Source organism: Empidonax traillii, unplaced genomic scaffold, assembly GCF_003031625.1.
Source record: "Empidonax traillii isolate 1590-97213 ecotype Southwest subspecies unplaced genomic scaffold, ASM303162v1 scaffold117:size1203958, whole genome shotgun sequence".
NCBI lineage: Eukaryota > Metazoa > Chordata > Aves > Passeriformes > Tyrannidae > Empidonax > Empidonax traillii.
In genome coordinates this window covers 539,440-556,609 of record NW_020955310.1, presented here as the reverse complement: position 1 = coordinate 556,609, position 17,170 = coordinate 539,440, and the positions used below count along the sequence as shown (strand labels likewise).

General features: G+C 38.3%; 2 protein-coding genes across 18 annotated transcripts in view; both read left to right on the top strand.

Annotated features, from left to right (window-relative positions):
• Window positions 1-10,488, top strand: part of MYO5A (myosin VA) — a 99,217-nt gene extending 88,729 nt beyond the window's left edge. For 16 of the 17 annotated variants that reach the window (XM_027883048.1, XM_027883034.1, XM_027883036.1 and 13 more), the window contains 7 exons: window positions 371-525; window positions 1,756-1,845; window positions 2,589-2,739; window positions 3,550-3,832; window positions 4,660-4,834; window positions 6,160-6,240; window positions 7,133-10,488. In XM_027883048.1, coding sequence (XP_027738849.1) covers window positions 371-525; window positions 1,756-1,845; window positions 2,589-2,739; window positions 3,550-3,832; window positions 4,660-4,834; window positions 6,160-6,240; window positions 7,133-7,285 — 1,088 coding nt within the window. In that variant the 3' untranslated portion in view covers window positions 7,286-10,488. The remainder of the gene's footprint in view (window positions 1-370; window positions 526-1,755; window positions 1,846-2,588; window positions 2,740-3,549; window positions 3,833-4,659; window positions 4,835-6,159; window positions 6,241-7,132) is intronic. The other variant, XM_027883044.1, reaches the window with a different exon arrangement.
• Window positions 10,489-11,260: 772 nt separating this feature from the next.
• MYO5C (myosin VC) overlaps window positions 11,261-17,170 on the top strand; it is a 30,992-nt gene continuing 25,082 nt past the window's right edge. The window contains exons 1-6 of the mRNA XM_027883071.1: window positions 11,261-11,320; window positions 13,620-13,730; window positions 14,590-14,755; window positions 14,998-15,142; window positions 15,561-15,717; window positions 16,268-16,411. Coding sequence (XP_027738872.1) covers window positions 11,294-11,320; window positions 13,620-13,730; window positions 14,590-14,755; window positions 14,998-15,142; window positions 15,561-15,717; window positions 16,268-16,411 — 750 coding nt within the window. The 5' untranslated portion in view covers window positions 11,261-11,293. The remainder of the gene's footprint in view (window positions 11,321-13,619; window positions 13,731-14,589; window positions 14,756-14,997; window positions 15,143-15,560; window positions 15,718-16,267; window positions 16,412-17,170) is intronic.

Here is a 17,170-nt window from a genome sequence, read left to right as displayed (position 1 = left end):
GTGTCTTTCTCGTTTATGGCCTTCTCTGCTCCCACACGCTCTGAAAAATGAATGATAAGAACACAGAATTTGCATTAGGAAATGAATAGCCTATTTTGGTTTTGAAAGGGTTCAGTTTATCTGAAATCCCTAAATGTCTATTGTAATCTACTTTTCCTTCCTGTTGAGTATAGTACATATTAAAGTGTCTGCATATTTTTAGCAGGCAGTTATGTTTTCTTACTCTGTTCTCACATTTTACCAAGAAAGTGTCTCTTCCTAGTTTTGCTCTGTTTTCACAGGCCATATATGTATATGTATGTGCTATTAACTGGGGAGGTTGCAATTACCTCATAACTTAACAAAACAATGTGTGTTTGTTTTTCCCAAGAGCTGAAACCACGTGGGGTAGCTGTCAACCTGATTCCAGGACTACCAGCATATATTTTGTTCATGTGTGTTCGCCATGCAGATTACCTTAATGATGACCAAAAAGTGCGGTCATTGTTGACTTCCACTATCAATGGCATCAAAAAAGTGTTGAAGGTTAGTTAGTCTGCTTGGTTTAGAGAAATATTAATTTAAAATTTGCTTTTGGTTTTATGTAAGAGGAATGAGGAAGAGGCTTTCAGTTAATTGGCTCTGGATTTCTGATCAATGAACTCCCACCGAAGTCACAAAGGAGTTGTCTTAAAAGGCAACAAATTGCATTGCTGGAATTTTATCCATATAGTACCAGAGGCGGTTTGAATTAGTGGGAAAAGAGTTACCTTCCTTTTGTTTTGAATAGTCTCCCTCCTCTGAAGCTATGCTGATAATGTTTTGGACATAGTCAAAGTTTGCAGAATGAGTCTTTGTTAATCTTCTCCAGAGCGCTTGATTAAATCATTTCATTGGCAGTTTTGGTTAACAGATTCCCTCATTTGCTTCACCTACAGATTACAATGATGATAATATGTTTCTGCCTAAAGTCTTTGCAATGAGATGGCTAGGAGAGTTTAGGCATTATTATATATATATATATATATATATATATATATCCTGAAGGCATTATTAAGATATAAATATGCTTTATGCTTGTATAGTTTTCTGTTTTTTAAATGAGACAGATGTGTTCAAAAGCCAGGCTACATGTTTTGAAAAAATATTTCGTAAACAATCCTGCAGGAGCTTAGGTAATCATAGGAATTTTTGAACATTTTTAAATGAATGGAGTGTATACTATGGAGCTCCAGAACTACTCAGCATGTTACTCAGCATATACTAGATCCTGTGTTCCTTGGTGAGAAGGGTTTGTCGTTTTGTTTTGTTTTCCATATCAGGCTGCCAAAATGATGATGATGTAAGTGACATTCATCAAAACTGAATTGTTCCCTGTTCCTCCTCTGCATCATTCCCATCCTCCCTGTTGGGCTCTTGACAAGAGTCATTGTGCCACAGAATGGGTGTTTTGGGAATACAGTCACACTGCCGTGTGATTTCTTCACAGAGCATTTAGGATGGGCCTGTAAAACACAGAAATATCATATCTGTGGAGGAAATCATATCCTGAAAGTTCTTGAAAACTACCACAGAAAACAGGGAGGATGTTTAATGGTATTTTGCCAAAAACCTTGTTTTTCTAATACACTGCTGAAATACAGTTTTGCAAAACAACAGAATGAATAGCTACCAAAAAAAAAAAAAGTAGTTTAAGTGTTTAACTGTTTATCTAGCATTTCCTTATTTTATTCCTCCTACCAATCTTTGTTGAACTGTGTTTGTTTTTATCTTCAGAAAAGAGGAGATGACTTTGAAACAGTCTCCTTCTGGCTATCGAACACCTGCCGATTTTTGCACTGTTTGAAGCAGTACAGTGGAGAAGAGGTAAGCACTGCTCCTACTCTGGTGTGTCTTGCTCTCCAGTACTTCTGTCAGCACTGCTCTTTAACAAATCCCTGTAATATCTCAAAATCTAGTCAAAGTCTTAAAATAGCTACACCTTTTTGGAATGCTGGTGATGACATCAGTGGAAAGCACGGGAAGATAAGATTTGAACCAGCTTCCCTTTATTGCAGACTGGGGACCCAGAGGCTAAATGACATTGTGCTCTCAAAAGTGCTAACTCAGATTAAGTAGAGGAATCTTGCTGCTACCATTATGTTGTTTATTAAATGATTCACTGCACTCGCTGTGGAAAAGGCTGTATTAGGCCTTTTAACCATGGTATGGCAGACTAGTTTACATTTGGAGGCTGTGGAATGCCTAATTCCTTTTTCAGACTTAACTGGGCTTTTGGCCATAACTGGCCAGGTGATGGTGCTCATGCTAGAGTGAGAGGGAAGGATCTTACCCACCAGAAAGCTGGCAGAGTTTGTTCCTGTGTCAGATACCTGAAGTTTCAAGTTAAGGAAGCAGATGCTGTGGACATCATAGTTAAAAAGCAAATCCTAGCATTAGTCAGAAGAAGCAGCCATTAGCATCAGAAGTTCCAAATTAAAGTTTGGGGCTGTGACTATTACTTTAAAGTTATTATTTGTTGTTGCATGAAAAAAAAATGAAAATACAGGATTTGTGTAATGTTTTTGTACTCCATTGAATCATTAATTTCTGTTATTTTATGAATTCAGGGGTTTATGAAGCATAATACACCTCGTCAAAATGAGCACTGCCTCACTAATTTTGATTTAGCTGAATACAGACAAGTACTGAGTGACTTGGCTATTCAGATCTACCAACAACTTGTCCGAGTGTTGGAAAATATTCTGCAACCAATGATTGGTAAGGCAAAGCTGAATTCCTTAAAATTCACAACATAGTACTAAAATGAAAATTATGATGGTGGTAATGTACTTTATCTCGTATTTCTTCCTAACCAATAGAATTTCATTATTAGTTCTTGTGGTATTGTGTTCATACCTGACAAGGACAGGTTGGATTAGAGGATAAACTAAAACTGTGATTGGTTCTTCTGGCAGTGACAGAATAAATCAATATACCTTATTCATACTCGTCATAAATCATGCATTTGCAGGAAAAAGCTGTCAGGACAATCTGATATTTGTTGCCTTGTCTTTTGGGCAATATACAATGGAAAAATTAGACAATTTACTTGAGAACTCATAATTGAAAATAATATGGAAAAAATATTTGATTATTTTTATGGGTAGCAATGAGGAATGAAATAGCTAGCAGTGGTGAAGCTCACAGAGATCTTTTTTTCATTAAAAGTACTTTCCATTCAAACAGTAATCTCACAGAAATTTTCATTATGGTTTCCAATCACAACATTTAGAAGAATGGAACAACTCTCAGTTTGCTGACTCTGCTGCTCGTGTGACCCTGGGAGGAAGAAAGTATTTTGCTGAGCTAGAGTTAGATATTTCTTTCAAACACACATGCTGGATTCTTTGTAAAAACCCTGCAAATTTAGATTTTGCAAAACATAGTAGGATGCACAGTTTCTGGAAGTCATGGTAAACTGTGGCTAGCAGAAAGCCCAGCCTGCTCTTTCTGTTTTGCTCTTTTCCACAATACACTTGTGTATCAGCAGTTTTCAGTCATTATAATAATGTTGCCAATCAAATGCAGTTTCAGGGATGCTGGAGCATGAGACCATCCAAGGTGTCTCGGGGGTGAAACCAACAGGACTGCGGAAGAGAACATCCAGCATTGCTGATGAAGGAACTTACACTTTGGACTCCATCATTCGGCAGCTGAACTCGTTCCATTCAGTGATGTGCCAGCATGGAATGGATCCAGAGCTGATCAAACAGGTTGTCAAGCAGATGTTCTACATCATTGGGGCCGTAACACTTAATAACCTTCTCCTGCGCAAGGACATGTGCTCATGGAGCAAAGGAATGCAGATAAGGTGGGAGAGCTCATTATACTTTTCTTGAATGCACTGCTGGAAATTGTAGTGAACTCTTGACACTGTTGAATATAATTTTGATGGAACTGCACATACATCTGGAATATTTATTTTTCCATACACAAACAGTTGCAAATGCTGTTAAACTGATTTTTGTGAGGTTCGGTTCAAAAGGGTTTGGTTGCCTTAGGCCACATCTTACCTGACTTTCAAGTAAATGTGGCAGAAGGAAACCAAGAGTATTTCATCCTCAAGTGGGAATCAGAACTGTAGGTGAAAGGTCAGTAATTGCTTTCTCAGTTTTTAGAGAAGAATAGCAAACAAACTTGTTTCATTTTTTTGTATATTGGTGGTGTAGTGGATACCTGTTCATCCACACAAGTTTGCTGCATCCTGAAGTAAAGCCATCTTAATCATTTCGGCATCAGTTGTCCAATGGTTTCTACTGGCATATGTCAGGAAATTTATCCAGGGCATTCCAGTCTCTGAAATGACTTCACAAAGCCTCACTGTACTTTAACATGAACAAAATCTCATTTGCCTTTCCTCTTATACTTGTCACATTCCTGCAATTAATAGGAACAGAAATAAATGAGAAAAGCTAGTTACTGAAAGTCTTTGACCATAGTTTCCAACTGTTATGAAAGTCAGAATTTCCTGCCTTAATCAGAAGAAAACAGTACAAAGACAAAATTAATGGAAATTAGAAGTGTGAAGGAAAAACATGAGAGGACAGAGAAGAAACACTGGGAAAGAGAAATTGCACGTGCTTTCCATTTAGCAATGATCAAGCATTAATGTCTTGATACTCTTATCTCTTTGTACAGGTACAATGTGAGTCAACTGGAAGAATGGCTACGTGATAAAAATTTGATGAACAGTGGGGCTAAAGAAACACTGGAACCCCTCATCCAGGCTGCACAGTTGTTGCAAGTGAAAAAGAAAACGGATGAAGATGCAGAAGCCATTTGTTCAATGTGCAATGCATTGACTACTGCCCAGGTAAGCAAACCCTCATTGTCTGTCCTGCTGTCCCTCTTGAGCAGCTCTGCTCTGTTGGTGTTGGCTGTTGCCTGCCAGCACTGCTGTCACACACAAATTGGAGGTTTCTTACTTCGTTCTGCATTAGTACAAATAAACCAGATTAGATTGGAGGGATAAAAAAGGGACCAGACCCTTTTGACGTCTGATGTTCAAGGTAAGTTTAGAACAAATGAGAGGAAGCTCAATGGAATGTTCAGGGTATAGTACTGTACCTAATCTCTGTTTGTGAAAATCCTCTGACAAAACTCTTCATTCAAAGACATCTCTGTACTCCAGACAGCTCTGCCTGGGATACAAGGACATGATCTTTCTGCCATCAGAGTTAGTATCCAGTCAAGTTAATGGACATCTCAAACAGAGCTGTTGTCTCCAAGTCTGCAAACAAATGTGTTAAGTTACTGTACCCATTAGCCTCAGAAGGCTGAACCAAGCGTATCTCTGTAAACAGACTTCTATTTATGAAAGCTTAGATTTTGTGCACATAAGTTGCACTTTTTTCTTTAAACCATGCTACATTTACATAGAGCTTGTACAGGAATAAAGGGATCCAAGCATCTTTGATGCTTACTGAACAATTCTCACCAAGAAAAGGAAGAAATGTCTCTATTTCTTTCATAATGGTGTCAGCGGCACCAGTTGTATTGATACAGCCATTTTGATTTAGTAATTCACATTACTGGGAAATCTCTTCATTTTCTACTGAATAAGAAGTTAGAATTCCACATGCTTGAAGACTTCTTAACAAAGTCTTCAGAGTGTTTTGGATTTTTAAAAAAGAGAATGGTAAAAAAACCAAAGAGAATTTTTAGTAGGTTTTACACGTTTAGCCCATATTATTATTTAAAGTCTTTGTGTTGCAGTTCTTGCCTTTGGTGGTTTTAGCCCTGTTTTTAGAGAAATAGCTCACTCTTGAAGTACAGTGAAGTTGTAAGACTCCAGAAGGTCATAATTACAATGTCAAAAATTAGGGCGAGAAATGCATCGTGTTTGGGGGGGGTGGGTGGGCTAGGAACACAATCAGTTAATTCTCATGTGTTCTGTCCATCATTTGGTATTTTCTGCACATTTGTAGAAATTTAGAGGTTTTACCTCAGAAGAACACGTTGTATAACATAGCATTGAGCAGGTGATGGAATTCTGTATGAATCAATAAAGCAAAAAATAACAGATACTTGTAAATTATTTTTTAAGTAGCTCATTTAAAGTTATATTATTCATAACCATAGATGCATCTGTTGAGTGATCAGTAAAATGAACCTAATAGTGATTGTTCTTCTTCACAGATTGTAAAAGTTCTGAATTTGTATACTCCAGTTAATGAGTTTGAAGAGAGAGTCTTGGTATCATTTATACGTACAATACAGGTATGTCTTTATCTTTTCATCAAAAATCATTTGACTGTTTCTGTGAAAATCTCTGATGAGCCAAAATAGCTTGCATCCTGAAATACATTCAGGATTATGAATTAAACTATGCTTCTTAGCTATTGTTTTTTAGCTATGTTGAAAAGGTGATGTCGGCCTTAAAATTTTAAGCAGTCACAAGTTGCTGCCTCCAGACTTGCATGATAATGTTAGTTTCCCTGCCATATGTATGAAGGTTTTGGAAGGTGAGAGGTTTTTGTGCTTATACACCTTTGTGTATGTAAACACACTTGTATGCCAACTTTTCAGGTGGTAACATTTATACATGCAAATTTACTTTAGTCAGACCTGTATCTTCCAGAGAAGTTCCAACTGCTTTGATAACTGAGGCCTGTGTTCATACCAGAGTTCTTAATATACCCCTCTGGTTTTATATATATTGATGAAAATGAAAAGTTTTGAAAACTCTAAAGAAAAGCAGGGAGTAGAGCAAAATAAAGGAAACAAATATGATCTTTCTGGTCTATTAGAAGTTGAATTACATTTCTAGCAGGATAAGGGAAATTGGGAAGGTAGAACTGAGATAAAACTCGAATTCCACTTACTGAATAGACACTGCTACCAGGTACTGGGCAAAATCTTCCTTTTGCAGGGAATCTGAACACTTTTCAGATTGCATTTTAAGGGGAAGATATGCAGAACTGAAGTTACTGAAAGTAACTACAGTTTAATGTCACAGTTCTTGTGAATGTGTTGGCTCAAGTTGATGTGGAATGTGTGTTTGTACACACACGTGTATCTCTGAGCACAGATTAAATACTCCCTCTATGCAAAATGATTATTATCAGTGAGGTGGCTAAGTGATAATGTAATCACTTTCTTATCTTTGCAGGTGCGTCTGCGAGACAGGAAGGACTCTCCTCAGTTGCTCATGGATGCTAAACACATCTTTCCTGTCACTTTTCCGTTTAATCCATCCTCGCTGGCATTAGAAACCATTCAGATCCCAGCCAGCTTGGGCCTGGGCTTCATATCACGTGTCTGATCCCAAGGATGTACCGTCAGTGTTAGATGGAGAACTGGTTGCCTGATATCTTTACCTGTTAAAACATAGTGAGCCACTAAAAACACGTTTTCTGAACAAACAGCCTACATAAGCCCAGATCTGTAGTTGAGGTAGCTGGAAAACTGCACAACAGCACCACAGACTGAAGGCTGATAGAAAGATGTGCATTTGTGCTCAGTCAGTGCATTTATGAGGACTTCACTGATTCATACATTTCCAGAGTATGGAAATCGGGCTTGGACAAAAAATTGTGTCTTCAGCTGTCTAGAGACATTTTTAGATCCGTAGTAACATATTTAAATAGTGTAAATTAAACTCCATATGTAATCTTCTCATAGGCGGGGACCAACAGGGACAGTCACAGTCCTGAACATGGAAGACTTGAAAGTAAGGCATTTTGTAGTAGAATACACAGTCACTTGGGAGCCTGTTACATTTAATTTGTAAAAACTGGAATGGAAAATCACAAACTGGCAATATATAAAATTATTTCTTAAACCACTTCTTTATTTATGTCAGTTTGACATAAATTGTAGTGATTAAGTCTTACAGCTCACTATATGCTATACCTTAGGTGTTCATTTGTTAGTACTGTGGTTTACCAAACATATTAAATCACTGCTGCATATTCTTCTGTTCTTTCAAATGTACAACAGTATCATGCTAAGCACTAAAAATAAGATGCTTCATTTTGTGTTGTCAACCTTATTTGCAGTCTGTTGCAGTCTGTTAATTTAACTGGATTTTTGCACATGGTATCAAATAACACCTGTTGAGGAAAATGGTAACTAAGCACAAGTAGCACACTGGAAATAACATGTTTAGTTATTTTAAACTAGTTATTTTTGAAAGTAGTTAGCTAAAAATACAGAATCTTGAAGCAAATGATCAGAAGTCAGTAAAGATTTTAGTATTTATTTAGATTATATAGTTTGTCAAATGTTGTTCTTTGTTTGTAGACCCCAGAGATGACAGTGTGTATTTTGAGTATAATCTCTTTTGGTTTGTTGCCACGTAAATAAAAAGTCTTCTTTCACACTGGAATTTGAGAGGAAAAACTTTAATAGAAAATTTCTGCAGTAGCCCAAGGCTCTCATTCTTTGAAAGGTTGACTAACAAGAATGTTAAGTAGGTTTTGACTATGATGCTGTCATTTGACTATGATTCATGCTGATTTAATGGTTGGAAATCCAGGATGCATAATGAGAAACTGAGATATTTTGGATATTGCACACCTTACTGGAAAGATTTTTCTGTCTCACACATCTTGGATCTGCTATACAGAGTTCACATGTCACAATGTGCAGCAGAAGCCTTGCTTAAGGGTCCCGTTCTGTGGTGTATGGCTCAAATATACATGTTGAAAAAAAAAGCCACACACATTACTCAATTGCATTGTGCAATATTTTTAACGTATTATAATAATTAGCATCTTAGCATTAACATTAATTTCTTCTAGAATATTGATAAATAATCTAGAGGTACACTATTAGATTGTTTGGTACTAATCTGTTTGCCTGCAAATTCACAGAAAAAAAGATTTGCTGTTAAGCAGACTGAAACATTTCAGTTTTGTTTTACTCGAGAGGGCAGACATGCTGTTTGTATGGTTGCTAAAATCAGAAGTGAAGACAACCTAAAGTTTGTCAGTATCATTTTAAGATGCTCATGTCATCTTATTTTCAAATATGTACAGCCCATATTACATTTGATGGATCATGCCGGTACTTCAAGAAGCTACGACCGCACTGCAAAAACGTTTTGAATGATCTTTGTTAAGTGATTGAGATTGTTTTCCTCTGCATGGTATACCAAACACTCTTTTAAAAAATAATACTTGATTCCTGAAACTACGGCTGCTGTTACGTGGCTCCAGATAAGGCGTAAGGTAGTTTTCAGACTGTTAGGGGTACTGTACTTGTGAGAATGTAATAGGAAAGCCTCATCCAGTAACAGGGTTAGGAAAGAAAATACATGAGAACATGCTGACCTACAATTTTTTTTTTCTCCTATTGAAAAACAAACAATTGGCATAACAGTATGTTCATACTGTAGATCAGGAAATGTATCCACTACTTAAGCGTTAGTGTTTAAAATGTATGCCTAAATGTATTTTTGTTTATTTTTTAAGTTTGTTTACCTGTAAAAAGCCTTATTGTATTGTTTCCTTAAAAAAAAAAAAAGTAGTGGTTAGTAATTTATAGGTATTATCCTTAAACTCAGTGGTTTGACTGGTATTACTTTTATATCACATTAAAAGTATATGCTGCTTGACATGTTTTAAAGGAAAATATTTTTGAGTTGGAATAGATGTGTAGTTGGTAATTCATCTAACATTTTACATGACAGTATTTTACATGCACTTTTCAGAAGTAAAATTTTAGTGTCAGTGTATAATATATCTTTCACCTTAGGACTAAAATCTCTTTAACCATGGAATATAATGCAGAATTATTTTAACAACTTTTTTTTTCCTTTGAATCATTGTTATGCTCTTTTAATGTGGACATATCTTTTATATTTTAATTTATTATCTATTGAGATGATAGATTTTATCAGATGCTGGAAAAATACTTGTCAATGACCCCTTAGAATTATATACAGTTATTCTAGAGATTTTGCACAATAATTACCTCATTCAGTTTGGTGTATTTTTATTCCAGTGATCATTTTATTCTGATGTTTAGGATACAGTCTTCTATCCAAATTTTGAAAAATTACTTCTCACACTTCTATCTGGGATGGATCATGAAAGTGCTTCAGTCTGTTAAATGTGATTAATCTATCAGAGAAAAAAAATAAGATCAACTTCTTTGTTGAAAGTGGATTGATATCCGGTAACATTTGTTCCCAACTTGGAAACACCAGCATTTGCAATTTGACAGTCTATATGTAATTTGTGATTTAAACTGAACACATTTCAAGTACCATACTAAAACTATGAGTAAACACTTGGGTTTTTTAAGATGATGATATTTCATGTGATGATAAGTAAAAGCCTTTAAACATAGGTTTTCACTCGATGCCACTACAGTACATAGATGAAAAACAAAACATTGTCAGAATGACCTGAGCTCTGATCTGTTGTAGTGTCTGATGTTGTACTTAGTAAATGTATGCATCATAAAAACTGTAGCCTAATAGCTATCACTGGAAAATGTCCAAATAAAAGTACAACTGTACGATTTGCTTTGGATTTTTTTTGGTTGATTGGTTGGTGGTTCCTGAGCTGTGTGCTGGTGTAGTCCCCAGACTGTCACACAGTTCTCTCTACCTCCAAGGCAGGCTTAGTGTTGACTGCCAGGGGAGTTGGTTAAAATCTAAGGATGTGTAAATACACACCCAGATAGCAGCAGTGTGCCATAAACTGCTGTGCATGTTGCAAAATACTTTGTTCGACCTAGCTCATTTCTGTTACAATATTTTGTCACCTAATATTAACTGCTACTGAAATAAGATTTGTCCTTCACTAAGACATTACATTCTGTGCCATAAAAGCTCCTTTGGTGCCAGGCAAGGAGGGCTGGTGGGCCCCCTGCCAAAACCCGGCTCTATGGTTATTCAAATCTTCCTCATAAAGGCTATTTCGATGTAATACCAGTTAGTGCCTTCAGCTTACTAAATGCATTCAGAGTTGTTTGTTTTTATCTCACTCCAAGTTTGCTAAAGAAACTCCTTGTAAGAAGATGATTCATCTTTCTGTTGGTTTTCTCTGCTGGGTCTGGACTGCTCCCCTCGGGTCCCCTCTGGCTGTTGGAAGGGCCATTATTCCCGACCCCTACAGGTGTATTCCAGGTGCCAGCTGTGCCAGTGCGGTAACTGGGAGCGCCCCTCAGCTCCACTGTAGGTAGAGAGCAGCCAGGAGAGGGACGAGCCCCGCAGGGTGAGCGGGCCGGGATGCGGGCGGGGCCGGGGCCGGGCCGCTCCCCACGCCCCGGGGCGGGGGCCGAGGGCGGACCGCGGCCACCTGCGGAACCCGCAGTCCCGATGGCGCTGGCCGAGCTGTATACACAGGTGAGTGGGCACGGGGGCAGCGGGGCGGGTGGGCCGTGCCGAGCCCCGGCGGGAGCGGATCGAGCTCTGCGGGCACGGGGGTTGAAGTGCGGGGCCGGCTGGGCTGCCCGCGCTCCCGGAGGGGACCGTCGCACGGATCCCAGGGCACCGGGGGAGAAATACTCCTTCCTGAGCAAAACACACCTTTTTCTGAGACTCTTGGCCTTCAGGACTGGGTCTCCGCTGTGCCGGCGATTAGGCAACTTTGGGGTTTAACACAGCCCTTCCCCTGGGCACTCAAGTCTCGGAGTGCTGCGCTTTCTGTTGGGCAAATATTGAATGTGTGTGGCAGAACTTGGCCCTGAAACAAAGATTCTTCCTCCTTGATGCACCTGCTGAAGTTTTTGCACAACTTTACCCACTTTTCCTGCAAGTCACCGGAGTGTCGTGACGTATAATTTGTTTGCTTAGCTTTAAGTAACAAAACCAACATAGATATGTTAGTGATTTATAAGCCCCTGTTTCTTCTGTTGCAACAGCAGCTGCCGTAACAAGCTCCCATTGAGCTCGGGGCTGCAGGGCTGCTCATTCTTAGTGTTGGTGCCGCACTCGGAGCCGCTGGAAGAACAAACGGCAGTTTTCAGTGGAATAATGTCAGGGAGCTGAAGGGAGGAAGGAGCGCGGGTGTAACCTGACACGGGAATGAGCAAACTCCCTTCTGTTTACCTGTGAGGCAGGGTTTGGAGACAGCCAGCTTTGTAGGCTGGGTGCATTTGCCATTGAAGGCTCCTGCAACTCCAGGGGCCTTTTCTGAATAGTCAGTGCTTTTATGACATTGTTTTCTCTCCCTTTCTCGTCTGTGCAGTTCAGTTTCTTACATGGGAACACAGTGTGTGCCCTGAGGCTGTTTGGTGGTGATATTCCAACTTGCATTAACCAGAGGGTGGCTGGTTGCTGGAACAGTCTCCCCAGGGAAGTGGTCACAACACCAAGGCTGACAGAGTTCCAAATGTTTGAACGAGACTCTCGGGCACACGGTGTGACTGTTGGGGAGGGTCCTGCAGGGTTAAGGATTGGACTTGATGATCCTTGTGGGTCGCTTGCAACTCGGCATATTCTGTGATTCTGTGAAAGAATTCAATTTAACAAGCACTTTTGGACACTAGGAAGTCAACATACCATAGGAATGACACAAAAGAAAATTTATACTTAGCTACGCATGGAAAACTCAAAACTTACTTGGTCACGTTTTTCATTTGGCCATTAAATAGATATTTGTGAAGCTGGGCTTTTGTCCTTTTTGGTGGGATGGATGAAAACATTGACATCATAGGGGTTTGGGGTTGTTTAGAAAATGTCTTTTTGATTTTGGATATTTCGAGAAAAAATTCCATCCTGCTGAAAGCATCAGCAAAGAGGTATCATGGAAGAGGCTGAGGTTTCGGTTGGTCATCACCTGATGTGCAAACCAGTTTGGCGTATGGCTGACTAGAAGGGTCAGTTTCTGTCCTCGGGGATTCTGAAAACTCACCTGGAGAAGTCACTGAGCAACACAAGCTAAGTTGCAGAATGTCCCTGCAAAAGTCCCTCTTACCCTAAATTGTTTGATGTTGATCCTTGGGGATAAGAATTAAGAAAGCTACTGTTGTACAGTGCAGTTTGCAGGGACCTCTGTGGGCACTCACCATCATTCAGTGGGGGTTTTTGGGGCAGACACCCTCATGTTCTGAGGATCTACTGGAGCTTCCAAGGCTTCTCCCAAATTAAGAGAGAAAAAAAGTCACTTGTGCTAAAACCAACAGTTGCAGCACCAAAATGAGAAGGTACACGAGTCCCCAAGGTATCTGTGGGTCTGCTAACACTCCATGAAATCCTTGACTAATGTTAATTTTTCAAGTAAGCAGCTGCAGCAGTTCTCATGGGTTTATTTAAACAGTTTAAACTGACCATGTATATCGAGGGTAAGGAAATTAAATGAGGGGTTCTGGTTATCAAAACATAAAGATGCTGAAAGATTATACATTATGGTTGATTGTGTAAGTAGGGATGGATGAGATCGCTTTCTCAAACCCTGTCAGGATGAGAAGGACACACTCCATATCACTGAAGTAATTCCCTACTTATTGAGGTTTCCATCTGTGTTATATCCTTTTAAGAAGTGCTGTTTCTGATAGCTTGTCAGGCAGAACATTTAAAGAGTTTGCTTATGCTTCAGCATTTTACCTTCAGCAAAGGAGAAATAAATGGTTTGAATGGCATATTTACATTCAAATGTTATGCTAATAGCTAAGGTAACTATTATCTTGTTTTTCTGTTTTAGTACAATAGGGTTTGGATCCCTGATAATGAAGAAGTTTGGCAGTCTGCAGAAATCACAAAAAACTACAAAGCTGGAGACCGTTTTCTCCATGTGCAATTAGAAGATGGAACTGTAAGGAGAAAAGTCTGAATATTATTGTGGAGTTTGCTGAAATATATTTATGTAGAAATATAGGACTTATCATTATAAGATCTAAATAACGTCCATATTTTCTTTTTTATCATATTGAAATTTGTACAGTAGCTGCTACCCAAAATTATGAGGAGTGCAATTCTACTATCTACATAACATTAGTATAGAACATGTCTCAGATATCACTTTTAAAACAAGCCCTGAAACTTAAGTTGAAGCAAATCAGAAGTACAGGGCAGGCACAGTTATCCTTACAGGGATAGCTGGTACTTTTTTCTTCACTAAAGTTGTTGCTTTATGTAAGATCTGTTAATTTTAGTATCCAAATTCTTTACAGATTAAATATTTTGAAAACAACATTTCTATCTTCCTGCATTCCTGTTCCATAAAGACAAGTATTAAATGAACAATTATGTGGATTTGTTAAAGAAACAGAAGAGAATTTTAAACTTTGCGCAAAGAAAACTGAATGGTTGCAAGTAAGGATCATTATAGAGCTGCCTTGAGTACTGACCAGGTGTTTGCTTTCATTCAGTTGCAGCTGGTCTGCTATTTTTATCTATACTTGAAATATGCATGTGTTTAGAGAGCTAAACGTGTTACCCATTTTTACAGATTTCAATACAAAATAATGTAAATAAAGAGAATGTGGCTTTCTTTTTCATAAGCAACAAAGAGCTCCAAGTCCCCCAAGTTCAGTGGGATGTATGGAATTGATGAAATAGAAGATCAGACAGTGCTCCATCAATTCTGTAACTTTGTGTAAAGGTTGAAGATGAGTCTCTGTTTATGCAAACATAATGCATTTTATGATGTTTCAAGTAATTTTTGTTGACAGGAACTGAATTACCCTGTTGATCCAGCTGCTTTGCCACCCCTACGAAATCCTGACATACTTGTTGGTGAAAATGATCTCACTGCGCTCAGTTATCTCCATGAACCAGCTGTTCTACACAATCTTAAAGTTCGCTTTGTGGAGTCCAAGCTTATCTACACATACAGTGGTAAGCAAAGTAAAAATGTCTTGTGTTATTTTGCAGTATGTTGTGAGTAATATTTTCCCTAAGTATATTTTAATTCATGTTAACTGGGTTTATGTGTGAGTATAGACTTGTTTGGAGATCAGTATCTCCTACCTAGTTCATAAAATATTGCTGCTTTGTAACAGTTTAACTGTTGTTGCCAAAAATGAGCACTTTATTTAACTAACCTGTGTTTTGTTTTTGTTTTGTACCCTTGGTTGTAGGAATAATTTTGGTGGCAATAAACCCCTATAAGCAGTTGCCAATATATGGAGATGCTATTATCCACGCATATAGTGGGCAAAACATGGGGGACATGGATCCACATATATTTGCTGTGGCAGAAGAAGCATACAAGCAAATGGCAAGGTTCAGTATGTTGTTTAACGTACATAAATAACACTTGAAGTCTAGTGGCAGTGTTCATTGTCATTTAATTTAACTGTGTAATGTGTCACTGGCTAGTAAGAATACCTTTGACTAGGTGGCTTAACTAGAGGAGGACAAATTCCTTAACCAACTGAGGAATTTCTAGAGTTCATAACTATTTTCATTCTTGATGGGGGGTAAAACACTGACTTAGCTCAGTGCATAGCAATGACAGCAACCTAGGGATTAGAACTGAAGAGGAGAAGAACAGATGAAAGATGGAACTGATATATGAGAGTTGGCCACAGCTGTGATTTCAAACGTTTGTTTCAAATTTATAATTCCTACATTTATACATGATTTTAGACATGTCTGATTTAAACTGTCTGATTTAAACTGTCTGATTATTTGGTTCTAGAAATAACAAAAATCAGTCTATTATAGTCAGTGGGGAATCAGGAGCTGGAAAGACTGTGTCTGCAAGATACACTATGAGATACTTTGCCACTGTGAGCAAGTCAAGCAGCAATGCACACGTGGAGGATAAAGTATTGGCATCCAATCCAATAACTGAGGTAAGCTTCAGAGGGTGTCTCTCAAGCCTGTACCCATCAGGGAAAGAATTCCATGAGCTGCTGGGAATCTTTGTTTGAAGCCTTTAAGAATGTTTTGTCTGCTTGAGTTAGATATCCAGTTTAGAAGTTTAGCCTCTGAATATTACTGATGGACAGAGGTAGACAGCTTCAGGAAGGTCCTGTCTAAGTTACCAATGGCCCTTTGGAGGCCCTGCTTTGCCTCCAGAGTGTTGTCTGGCCACATATTCGATCATGAGAAAACAATGTTGAGCAAGTTGTTTGATTTTATAAATTTGAATAGAAACCAGCTAAGGTTCCTTATGGTGGGAAAACATACTTTCTCTGACTCTCAGTTTATGTAGCATTATAATGTTTGACTTGAGGTTTGCCTTCAGTTTTGGGCCTCAACATTTAAGCAACACAACTCAGTGCCGAGATTGATCCTGAGCACCTTTGATTTTAGAAACTTGCAGTTTATTCAAGTTTTGTCAAAGTTATTCTTATGAGAGACCCAAGTAAATCAAATCATTAAAGTTTAAAATTTTTGTAGGCTGTTGGCAATGCAAAAACCACACGGAATGATAATAGCAGTCGATTTGGAAAATACACTGAAATCAGTTTTGATCGGAGTTACCAGATCATTGGAGCTAACATGAGAACATACCTGCTTGAGAAATCCAGAGTTGTTTTTCAGGTGGGTAAAATAAAGTTTAAAATAGTCATTGTCAATATAGCTACGAAAGCACTACACTTTACTATACTTTATTGATTTCATGTAGAAAATATTATGTGAAGTTCTGAATAGTGTGTCTAATCAGCATTTGATTTATTTTTTAAAAGGAGATACTATTTATGAAAAGAAACTATTTTACTCCGTGTTCTTCCCTTATGTTAAGTGAAGGATGTATCTCAGGGACAATTTCCTGAGATAAGTGCAAGAAGTATTTGAGAAATCTGTAACGTGCTGTCACAACAGTAACACATGCCAATTGTATCTGAAAAGGAACAGCATATGTAGGGCAGAGAGAGTCTTAGTAAAAAACTGACTGAAAATTTATGAGGCCAGGGCTTATTGCATGTGACTCACTGCAGAGTCAGGGCATAATTGTGATGATACACTAAAGAAAGCATTTAATTTTATAAAACTGTTTTCACAAGGGTTTCTTTATTAATAATATTGCAACGTTTTAAGTACACTGAAAAATGTTTCTATTTATTTGCTGCCTGAAGGATCGTTTGGAAGTGGAGGGGTTTCTAAGTTACCACAGGGCAGTGTTTCAGCTGACACTCCTACACAGTTTTAGTGACAGTTCATATTAGTAGATGGTTGTTGGAGCTGAAGAAATTATAAAAGTAACATCCTTGGGGAAAGAACCCAGTGTATTGGTAATGGAAATAAAGTATACTTGAATGTATCACTTCCAAAGATTATGCTGAAATGAAGATGTGCCAT